Here is a 12,053-nt window from a genome sequence, read left to right as displayed (position 1 = left end):
AGCTGCACCAGTGAGTACAGATTTGACTAGCTCTGTATGTAAATATAAATGATCACCTTTTCTTTCTTGTGAAGATGTGCTGTCTTTTGTTTGTTACTGGGGCAGGCTGGCAGATGGAATAGCTGCTCAGACTTTTCAGTTATGTTTGTAATAGCACTGCCTAATTGAAGTGAAACGATCAAGCCTATGCATGCTTGAACAAAAAGGCATCTGGAAGAGGGTGAACTCCACTCAGAAGGGCAGTACCTGCCACTCTTCAAATGCTCTGTGAACAGGCTTGCTTGGATCTCTGCTCCACACCCTTTGAAGTTAAATGCTTTCTAATTACAACCCTTAGAAGCAGCACACTTTCTTGTCCTGCATGAAAATAAGTTTGCTGTGATTTTTACCGTGTCAGATTTATGGCATTGATTGAGACAGATTTTAATAGTGGATGATCAAACATTAGCTCATGCAAATTGCTGGTTATTTCTGGAGAGCTATTTCATCATTAGTGGAGGGACAATCCATCTGGATAGTGATTAGTTCCAGCTCTAAGCTCTCATTCAAGGGTCAAGATGCTTGAGAGTTTCTTGACAACAAAAAACTAAGGGTGGTGTTATGTTTGTGACTGTGTGACTGCTGCTTGCTCCACTCTAGCCACTGGGACTTCACATGATGGAAGCTATTTAATATTAGACCTTTACCCTAATTCCTCCAACAGAATAAGGTTATTTATTTTGCCCAACAAGTACATGCTTATTATTTTACAGTACTGTGTTTTAAGAAAGTGTTAAGTATGTCACTAACCACAATGACAGAAGTTTTTAAAGAATAATTTTTGTAGTTATTTTTGACATCTTTTTAAAGGCAGCTGAAGTCTTTATCCAGTCAAAAATGTGACAATCACACCAAATGCTGATTTCAGGTTCTGCTGCAGATTTCCTTTATTTCAAGGACCAGAGGATGTTCAGGGGCGCTTCTGCGTCAGCTCTCCATAAAAGTGAGACAGAATCACAGACTATAACCTGATTTTTAGTGCAGATTATAATTTGCTCTGCCTTGGGAGAGGAGACTGAGGCAAAATGAGATACTTCCATGTGCAGATCAGATTTCAAACAAGGGTGGATTCTAGGTCATGTATCCTCCTGTGTTTTGATTCATGATCATCTCTAAATACAAGGAGTATAGTGAAACTAGTCAACAGATTTCTTTATTAATTTCCTAACTAATGAATAAATTAATGAGAACTTTGTGCAGAAGTATTTCCTTATTCTTCACTGTGCAGATAACAGTAAAAATAAAAAAAATTCCAGGTCTGTGACATTATATCCTCTGAAAGGTACTACACAGGTCCTAATACATTGTAGTTTTGTAACAGTTGAAGAAAATTGGAAACTTGTGTTTTACTTGTGGATAAGTTTATTTAAAATTTTGTAATTATATTAAAAAAACAATGTATAATTCATTTCTATGTTTATGAACTTGTCAGGATACCTGTATAGTGTTATCAAGTCTACAGCATGGCAAATAAGAATTTTAAGCAGCATGATGATGAAAACTTTGGAACTAGAAACAATGTATGACCCTTTGGTTGCACTGTGATTGCACTGTGTTGCACTGGTTTCTTTGGTAGACATAATTGTAAGCAGTGATTCTTTTCCTTTAATTTAAAATGCAGAGTTTCAAAGTGTGCCCCATGAAAAGGATTCTCAAAGTATCCATTAAAAACCAGAGATAGCAATTGCAGGCAGCTCCTCTGAGTGATTTTTATGAAAAATCCACTTTAAAAGCAAAGTCAGAACTTTACCATGATGTATAGACTCCATTGAAGTAAAAAAAATGGGAGTTGTGGGTTATTCCTTGTTTTTAAAAACCACCTTCCATGACCTCTTGAACCTTGGCTAACCTTATTGAAAGTCTTAATTATCTATTTTACCATTCTAAATACAAGCAGATACAAAGGATGAAGAGCCTTGCTGATTTTGGTCCACAGCCTGAGGCGAAATTTCAGCACTATTTAAAAAGATGAGGTAAAAAATTCTTCCTTAAATTGGTTTCACAATCTTCATTGACAAATAATTCTGTTGGGGGAGGAGGAAGGAAACAAGAAGAGGTAAAATGATGTACACAAAATACTTCAGTGTCATTTTGAAAAAGACATTTTAAATATTAAAATGGATCAAAATGTATTTAGGATGTGGTAAGTTAAAATACAGAGAAAATGGGTAATTTTTCTTCAGACTAATGTAGACTCTAGGCCAACTATTAGCTATTTTAATTGTGTAGGTTATTAACTCTTCTAAAGCAGTTCCTTGTCCCATCTTTAGTTAATAGGTTAGTTTTAACCTAAATTTTAATAATTTCTCAATAAAAATCAGTTGAATTTTTTTATAGCTAAAAGGATATAATCCCTATCTCCTGCTAAAACAGAGGTGATAGACTCTGTCTGAGTCAGGAGTGTATCCTGTTGATGATTGCTGTCTAAGCTCATCCTACAGCTGAGGAACAGAAACATTCAGAGATCCTTACCGGCAGGGAATAGAGGAGCACTGCCACAAACAGGAGGAGAATCAGCAAAATGATGAGGCCTAGGAAGAGCCATTTAAACCTGCGCCACACAATAAATTTCATGGTCTTGCAGGGATTTGTAAACCAAAGGAAGGAAGTGTCTGGCCGGCTGCATTTTGAAAGAAATAAGTATTATTTATACTCTAAAACTTAAGCATGAGATTATATTACTTTAAAACGTGCTGGTCTGAGGTTGAAGAAAACAGACAGTTTTGAAATGCAAGATAGCAGCTGCAGTAAATATGTGCCATTAGTACTGAAACCATCCTGCATTTTATCCTAAAGCTTGCAGGAGGAAACAAGATTGGCTTTTATAAATGGAGTTTTGCAAAGGATAACTGATGACTAATATATTACTGCATGCATCAGAGTAACTAGATGCTGGGTATTTCTAAAGCTAGTGGGTTTAAAATTATCTTACTTTGGTAGATCTAGTTTAGGGTTCATGTTGGGTTCATCTCTTCCTTTACCAGCTGGCCTTTCCTCAGCTTCTTTTTCATTGACAACTTCCAGTGTCATTTCAACTTTCCCCTTCAGAAAAAAAGTGGCACGAGATAAGAATCTTATTGAAATTGCACTAATGGGACTTGCTTGGTACCTTGACAGAATAGCTGGGATCAGCTATCACAGTGCACATCTGTGTTTCCAATTTCCTCCTCAAAATACACTGATTTCTGTACTATGACACACAGAAAAAACCAAATCACCAGACATAAAATTGTTCTGCTAGTTCATCTATAGTTCTAAGCCATAATTTTTTTTTCTCAATTTAGCAAAACAAAACCAGTTCTTTTCTCCCAAGAGCAGCCCACAGACTGCATATTTTCCAAGTGACCATGCATTTACTTTGTCATATTGCATATTCATATTTTCATATTGTAAATATTTCTGAATATTTTTCCTCGTTTATTAAATTCCAGTAATAAAGTTTTAAGGCAATAACATTAGAAGAAAGAAGAAGACACCTTTGAAAGGCTTAATATTCTGCAAATGATAAATACACATTATATTCTCTGTAGAACAAGTTAGAATGCTTTGGGTCTTCTGATGGCGTACATAATCACAAAGCTAGTTTGGATTCTCGGTACAAAGATTTTGTTTGCTATGTACAAAAATCCTTTGGATTTAAAGATTTTCCTTTCATCTTTAATGCATTTGGGATGTATCTGATGTTCTTCTGAGCAATAATGTGATAAATTAATGAATCATACAATAAATTAGGTTGGAAAAGACTTCTAAGATCACCAAGTCCACCTTGTCAACTATGCTATGGCACTAAGTTCCACATCCAATCCCTTCCTGAAGATCTCCAGGGATGATGATTCTACCACCTCCCTGTGCAGCCATTCCAATGCTCAACATCCCTTTCTGTGAAGAAATTTTTCTTCATGTCCACGCCAAATCTCCCCTGGCACTGCTTGATTCATTCACATGACTTCATCAGCTGCTTTGGCAAGATAGTGTAACTGGCACCAGAGTCTTTCAAGTTGAACAAAGTTAGCAACAAACTACATAAATGAAGCATTAAACTCACATTTTAAAACAAAAAATTGTTGCTGGACCAAATTTCTGAACTTGTGCATGGAATGTCTTATTTACCCCTCCTCTGTCTATCCACTGAAAGCTAACAGCTAAGTGGGAGACTCTTTACAGTCTTTCTTTGTAATTTGAAAGGAAAGGTGAGCACGTCTGAAGTGCTTTTAAAAGAAGGAATAACCTTACCGCTAAAATTCGTGAGCCATCCTTTTCAACATAACATGGCCACCATCCTTTCATGGATTTCTGTTCAAAGAGAGAGGCAGTCCTGGGAGCCTTCTGAGAACTGTCTGCCTTGTATTCTGGAATCATGTCTATATTACACTTCTCAGGAACTTTTGCTGGAATGATTGTTTTATGTAAATCAAGTTCCACAAAGCCTAGAAGGCAGATACAAAAATAAACACTGCATAACACAACCAACCATACAGCACAGCAGCTCAACATCAACCTTGCTGTCTCTAAACATGTACATCCAGGAAATACAGGAAAGGCAATCAACAGACACATTATATTCTTGTTTGTCTAAAGATGTTGTGAGGCAGGGAAATGGGACACATTGTGTTTAAGCCTCTCTGGCTGGTGTTGATAAATTTGATTTAGCAAGCTCAACAAGAGCTTGCAAGATTGTTTGAGTTTTTTAATAGAGTTTTTTTTCCCCCACAAATCTAAATGGAAGATACCCAAATACAGCAATATAATAAGTAATTTCTGACAGTTAAATGCATAATTTAGCAAAGTTTAATAATGGTTATAAATCAACTACTTGTTTTCAGATTTCTGACAGTTAAATGCATAATTTAGCAAAGTTTAATAATGGTTATAAATCAACTACTTGTTTTCAGATTTTGAGGCCTGTATAGTTTGTATGTGAGCTAAAGACTTTGGAGCACTCTTAGTACAGGGCAGAGATTCCTGTGCAGAGCAGTATCTCTAGAAAAGGTGGGGGTTAATAATAGTGTGAAGTAGATTGCTTAAACCTAAATTACATGCTATTGTCAGTACTCTTATTTAGAACTGAAGTGCCCTTCTTAAAGTAATTTTTTTTAAAGAAAGAAGCAAAATAAATTTTCATGCATATTATTATTTCATGTGCCTTGTGAGAGGATTTAGCTGAGTAAAAAGTATCTTGGTTTACCTGCCAGTAGGCCTTTACTGAGTGAATACTTATTCATTCAGTGAGCCTGTACTGAGAAGGAAAGCTAGCATATATTTCCACACTCAGTGTCTCACTGTAAATGCAATCCTTATGTGAGAATTTAAAATTGTTTACTTTGATATCCTGCTTTGAGAGAACAGTAAGTATTTTCATTCAAAGTCTTACCCAGATAGTCATCCAAGGAGAACTTGTCATTATCCCATATTTGAATGATCAGTTTGGGTGGGATTCTGAATTCTGTCTTGTCAAGACTCCAAAAATGTTCCTAAAATTTTGAAAAACAAATACCCAACACCTTTAAAATTACTTATGGAAATTCAAAGCTGGAGTCTGCTAGTACTTGGGAATTTTGGGCTTGGTGTAAGTATTAAGAGATCTAATCTTGCCCTGCTAAAAGCAGACTGCTGTTGCCAGTGTGTTGTTCCTGGCCCAAAGGCAAAATGAATCTGTTCACAACAGCAGTGTGAGAAAGCACATGGAACTGAGCCAAATTTTCTCTTTCAATATGTAGGTACAAATTATCAGGCTAACCAGAACCTGTATTCTAAGAATTGAAATCTTTAGGAATACTTACCTTTTTGGAAACTAAACAGAGTTGCTCTGCTGGGAGATAGTCAAAAGGAAAAACAAATCTCCAGTTAAAGTTCCCTTCGCCATCTAATGATCGGTAGTGAACATCAGTTTTCTGCTTATTTTCTTCATTACCAGGCATCCATCTGAAAATATGGAGAGATGTGTCTGGTGTTTGCAGTGGGATTACCCTGTGGGATTGCCTGTTTGTACTGGAACTGTGTCATTAAGGGGTTGCAGACCAGCTGTAAGAATTGCTCACAGAGGGCTGGGGAGTTTTTCACGTCCCTTTGCAGTTTGGTTCCAATTTAGCACTGTAACTAGGAACATCTGAACTGAATTTCTGATCTAAGACCAGTGCCGTGGTCTTAGAACTCAGTGGTGAGTTGCTGAGTTCTTTTTTAGTGAGAAATTAGATCTGCCTGGTAGTATATTTTTCTGATTTCTATTGCTTTTTTGTATTGAAATGAGGGAATGCAAAAATTAAGAATCCAAGCCATGCAGCACCAAAGCTAACCCTCTGCCTTTTCAGTTGCTGTCTGACTCAAGAGATGAAATTCTGGGATCTTACACCACACATTAACTGGCTGTGCTTTATCTGATAACACTTTTGTAGTTCTCTGAGGTTAGCATTTGACTTGACTGAACCAAATAATATTTGAAATCCATGGTCACGGAATTCCCAGGACATTCTGGATGTTATTCATTTTAAGTGTTACATGACAGAATGCGCTTACCCCTTCACATAAATGTCACTCATTTCTTCTCCTGTGATGCTCTTTTCATCCAGAAGGACATCTTTGGTGTTCCAGATGATCACACGCAGGACGTACCTAAGAGGGAGATTTGGGGTGAGAGGTTTGGATTGCTTTGTCCAGGCTGCCAGAGGGTGTGTAGAATGTGGGGATACTCACTTCTTGGCTTTTCGGGGAGTGATGTTGAATGGAGGGCCTGGTGGTCCTAAGCTTTTGGGGAAAACATCCACCCACATCTGCAGCTTTCCCTGTAGCAGTGAAGAATTGTTTGTTGCATATCAGTTTGTCATGGCCCCTTAATTTTTCAGATAAGTTTTCTCGTTTCTACAGAAACTTTCTTTAAAAAGTTGCATTTTATTAAGTTTATTATGTAAAGCAGACTAACCTGCTTTACATTTTAAACCAAGTTATAATGATTTGTAGCCCTCTTCCCCCTCAGAGATACCACACCATTAACAACATGACATAAATTCTGGAATGCTCCATTTCTGCTTTTGAGAAACCATAACCAAGGCAGCTCACAGTACCTGGGAGATGTTGGGCTGGAAGGTGCTATATAAGGTTCTTGTTTCCACATGTTCAGGTACCAAACCCTGGGTTCTGAGGATATGAAGGGCTAACCGCTCTTCACCCGGACCAAGATGCTGATGCAAGATTTTGTTAGCTTCTAAAGTAAAATAAATGGGAAAAAACCAGGGGCTTATGAACTAGAATTTGCATTTGACCTTAAAAAACCCTAAAACCAGATATTTAAAATTGAGCATAGAAATGTGTTCAACTTGGAGAAAAATCAAAGATATTTTTCTAGTATTCCATAAATAACTGGAAAGTTTTCTATTTTATTAATATGAATTTAAGACATACATATAAAATAAGTGAACCAACTCACCAGCATCCTCCAAAGTATAGTCTTGACCCCCGTAGTTAATCCTTCTGCCATTCTCAGAGAGGACAGGAGGAGCATAGCCTTTAAACCTGGCTACATTTTGCAATAACTGAGTGGGTTTTAGTTGATCACGCCAGGTATTCACACCTGAACTTTTATGAAAGCAAAAGAAACATATCCTAAAATTATTCATCATTCAGGGCATTTACACATAATGTAAAATGTATTTATTAAACTAGCTCAGAAGGAGCAGCACTGTAATTGTCTAGATTGAGGGCTCTGGAGTTTGATACAGTGACATAATTTTGTATCAGTTCAATTACCTTCCAAGACAGAATGTTTTTTCTTTAAGTATCAAAATAATTCAAACTCTCAGATGCTTTCATACTTACTTGCAACAGTAGGTCAGAAAATTTTGTTAAGTGTGAATTCTCTGGACAGAAATAACATGCACTACTGCATTAAGAAAACATCAAAATATTTGATGCCATGGTTTTCAGTGAAGGCTGTTCTGAAGATTTACAGCTTCACTTGGAATTTAGATGATAGAACAAGCACAACAAGTACCCTTGAGAAGCCACAGCATTGTTTTTTAACAATTAATTTCAATAATTAAGAATTAAGTTTTTTTTAGAGATTGGGTACTAGGTCTTACAGATTAAAATTTTCAACAGACAAATTGACTTACATCCAGTACTGCTGGGGGATGCCACAGTGAGATCCATAACGAGAAAGGAATCTATTTTCCAGATCAATTATGGTTTCACCCACTTTTTCATCACGAGTCAATGCGTCATAATCATAGACTGAAATTTTCAGATCCTTTTCTTGAGGCAAGAAGCAGCTGAGTTCATACATTCTAAATATAAAAATTGCCCATTAAGGCTATTACTCTTTTGAGAAATGCTTCTTATTTTTAATACAAAATGAGAAAAGCCCTTACTAGTTTATTTTTGAGCAATAGCCTTTAGAAGGTATTAAAAGGATGCTTCCAGTGCTGATAAATCTAGCAACAGTTATCTTTCATGCTCCAATTTCTATATGCACTTATAAATAATTTCATTTTTACTCCTCTGGATATTACTTCCTTCCTTTCTGCACAATGTATTACTTAGATGTTTTCTGTGCATCAGCTTGAATTGGGACTGAGGAAGAAAGTTACTTTGTGTCTGTAATCAAGTATCTTTGCTGTCTATTTCTTTGCATAATCTGAACAATTGAAAACCTGTAGTGTATCATTGCAAATTATACTTTTCAAACCCTTTATAATCCTTCTAGTCCTCCTCTCTAGTCCTCCTAAGTTATCAAATCCTCCTCCAACTCTAAACCAGTCTTAGAATTTCATAGTAATTATGCAGATGATGTAACTTTTCATTCCTAACTAGTATTTTTTATTCATCTATTTCAGTGGTGTCATTAACCTTTGATGGAAAGACCAGTGTACTGGGAATGCATGCTAAGCTGATTACTTGCGAGATCCATCTAGTTTTCAGAGTTAAAACTTCTTCCATATTCCATAAGCATATTTCATTATTCTTACATGCCTGACACAGGCTGGTTTCAAGATATATCCATTGTTTTACTTTGTGCAATTTACCCACGTGACAAAGAAAATCTGCGGATTCGCCAAACATCTGTGTTTTCCAATGATTTCAAAGGAAAACACCTTATGCAATTTTACTCACAATTAACTGTCAGTATATAACTGTGAGCAGAGCACTGAATATTTCAAGTAATGGTTTACCTTAAAAAAAATAGGAAAACATTCTGAAATACAGTAAATTGAAAATACAAAAAAGCATGTTACCTGCCAAAGATTGGGTTGAGGGTATTAGGCACGTAATGATCTCTGTCTTCAATTACTTTTTTACTGAGAGATATTTTTATATAAGGATCACACTATTTAAAATGAGAAAAAAGAACATCGTTAAGAAATAGTTATCAAGACTAACTCGATTAAAAGCGTGGCAGAGCAGTTAGCTGGCAGAGCAAGCAGAGAGCCTCACCAGCCCGTTGTTGTCCTGGGGCTGGAGCTGCAGGGCTCGCACGATGTAGATCCTCACGATGCACTCCTGGGGCCCGCTGTCCGGCAGCTCCCGGAACTGCCGAGGCGGGGGTGGCACGCCGGGGTCGTCGGGCAAGGCATAGATCCTAAAAGAGCCCTGGAAAACAGTAAAAAGGCTGGTCAAGAGAAATGTAGGAAAGGTACTCTGCTAAGTCTGTTTTTTCTTATTTATCCTACACGTACACACTCTGTTTTATATAGGAGTAGCAAAATTATAGCCTGATCCACAGTGACCTAGAAGTCTTTGTTTTATTTTAGTGGGTTTTGGATGATAACACTAAAAACACCAGGTTATATCCCTGGCCAGTTTAACTCAATTCAGCTGTTTTGATGTCAAAACAATTGCTCAGTTTTGCTCCAGCTAAGAATATGTAACAAATACTTTGTATTTGTTTCTCTCTCCAAAAACATCATTTAAGGTTTGGAGGTGTTTTGATTGGTTGGTTTTATCTACATTAGCATTATATTTTAATCTACAAAAGTCACAGAAACACAGAAATAGTACAAAATACCTTTTCCAAAACCATTCTAAAAACGTGCTTTTTGGAATTTGAGAGGTTATCTGGGAAGGTTCTGTCCCATGATTACTGGGGAAGGTTACATTAGCAGGAATTATATTTATTTTCAATTAACATGTAGCACATCTAGTGTGAGCAATGTGTAGCTGGACTTTCCTTGAAAAAGATGGGCCTGTAGCTACCTAGTTACCAATATCTGTTGCCTCTACTAATGTACCCATCTGTATTTAAGCTGAAATTCTTGCATGTAGATCTACTTAAATAACCATTTACATACAAAGACTGCAGCTAGCATTTGTTTGTTGCCCATCATTTGAAATTTACCTTGAATTCCCCGACCACTGATGGATCATCACTCTCTTCAGATTTCCCTCTGTATAGTTTAAATGTATCACAGAAGTCTGTTAAGTTATTGAATTCAGGTACTTTTTCCAATTCACAGTCATACACCTTAAAAAAAGAAAAAAGTTTAGAAATTATCATATATATCAGCTCCACCATAATGGCACTGCAAAGTATTTTATGTTTGATGGAATATTTTATGGAATCAAAGCTTTTGGAATTATTTTTATATCAAAGTGTGAGCAAATGCAATGTTTTGGGCAACATATGATAAAGCTTCATTTAGGCTTGGTTAAAACCAGAGTAAGTAGCATGTCATAAGCTTATCTTTACTTCCTTTGTTAGCTGTATTAGACAAAAAATAAAAGTAGTCTCACTTCAAATTTTAGCCAACAAACAGTAAAAGTACTGATTCTCTGTGCTCATACTTTCTTAATGTGTATGTTTATTTAGGATCTGCCTGGTGCCCAAAGATGTCAAGAGTAAAACTCCCTTTGACTGAAGGTTTAAAGATTTGACTGAAAGATTAAATTATTAATTCATCTCTTAATAAGTGTACGTAAGTAGAAGAGAAGCCAAGATATCTTCTTAAAACCTTCATCTAATCATATGAATTAGGAAAGAACCTTTACAGAAAATCACGTATAGTTAAATTTTGAAGAGCATTAAAAAAAAAAAAAAAAAAAAAAAAGGGACAGTTTTGACCAGGTCTTGGGCCTGTAAACTCTGAAACATGTTATTTTATCCTGAGCATTACCTTTAAAGTGTCATATCCTTTTTTAATGTACTGTCCACATTTTTCATATTCTCCTATTGAAGCATAAAATTTGCTCCACCAATCAACAATTTCTTCCTCCTTAAAAGAAAAACAAAAAAAAAAGCTTTTATTGGGAGATAAAGCCTCTCTCCTATCATCCTGTACAGCAGAAATAATGAACAATTAAGCATAGTAGCAAATAATAGCCTCTAAAACTCATAATCAGTTAGTTATTATAAAGATTTATCTGAAAGAAAATTAGAATATAATAATTAAGGCAGTTGCAGATCTACCTCATTGTTAACCAAATGCATTTGAAAAGTAGTTGAGTCTTGCCCCTTAAAAATAGTAGTTCAATAAGCCTCATGTCACCTAGATACTAGCAATCCATACATTCTGCTAATACAGTATTTCTGTGGGTTTCTTCTATTTTTATTTATTTAAGCCTGAGAGTCACTGTTTAAGAAAGTGCTATTTTCTGTATTCACAGGGTTTGCATAATAGAATTATTTGCCCCTGAAAACAAACTTCCAATGGTAATAAATAGGATTTGTTGTCTATGAATGAACAGAATGAATAGTATTCATCCACTGCGTATATCTGATTTTTTTTTTTTTTAAGATTGTTTGGAGTTACAGAGAATATTAAAGTGTTATGTAGATCATTGATGGTGAGTGTTTGTTGGGGCTGTTTTGGGTTTGTTGGGGTTTTTTTAATATCTCAGCTTCCTATTTCAGTCTTGCATATGTTTCCTAAATCAACCATGTAACAAGCTCACTGTAAATTTTATATCAAACACTTTCAGAGATTCCTGTTCTCATCCACAAGCTTAAAATGCTAATTTGTAGGCAGTATTGATATACTGGTTTTCAATTGGAGAAAGCAATGTGTAGATTATTTTAAAGTACTATACAT

The 12,053-nt window shown here is 35.9% G+C and overlaps 1 protein-coding gene across 1 annotated transcript in view; it reads right to left on the bottom strand.

The window, feature by feature from the left end:
* Positions 1-1,275: 1,275 nt before the first annotated feature.
* MYOF (myoferlin) overlaps positions 1,276-12,053 on the bottom strand; it is a 62,382-nt gene continuing 51,604 nt past the window's right edge. The window contains exons 40-54 of the mRNA XM_084210772.1: positions 11,139-11,237; positions 10,364-10,489; positions 9,463-9,618; positions 9,264-9,355; positions 8,145-8,315; positions 7,460-7,608; positions 7,098-7,237; positions 6,730-6,818; positions 6,553-6,648; positions 5,820-5,961; positions 5,411-5,510; positions 4,273-4,466; positions 2,972-3,081; positions 2,512-2,659; positions 1,276-2,063 (exon numbers count right to left, since the gene is read on the bottom strand). Of these exons, the coding sequence (XP_084066898.1) occupies positions 2,028-2,063; positions 2,512-2,659; positions 2,972-3,081; positions 4,273-4,466; positions 5,411-5,510; positions 5,820-5,961; positions 6,553-6,648; positions 6,730-6,818; positions 7,098-7,237; positions 7,460-7,608; positions 8,145-8,315; positions 9,264-9,355; positions 9,463-9,618; positions 10,364-10,489; positions 11,139-11,237 (1,848 nt within the window). The 3' untranslated portion in view covers positions 1,276-2,027. The remainder of the gene's footprint in view (positions 2,064-2,511; positions 2,660-2,971; positions 3,082-4,272; positions 4,467-5,410; positions 5,511-5,819; positions 5,962-6,552; positions 6,649-6,729; positions 6,819-7,097; positions 7,238-7,459; positions 7,609-8,144; positions 8,316-9,263; positions 9,356-9,462; positions 9,619-10,363; positions 10,490-11,138; positions 11,238-12,053) is intronic.

Source organism: Fringilla coelebs (genome assembly GCF_963513975.1).
Source record: "Fringilla coelebs genome assembly, chromosome: 8".
NCBI classification, from domain to species: Eukaryota; Metazoa; Chordata; class Aves; order Passeriformes; family Fringillidae; genus Fringilla; species Fringilla coelebs.
Note: the sequence above shows the minus strand (reverse complement) of the source record. Positions and strands in the feature narration are given on the sequence as shown.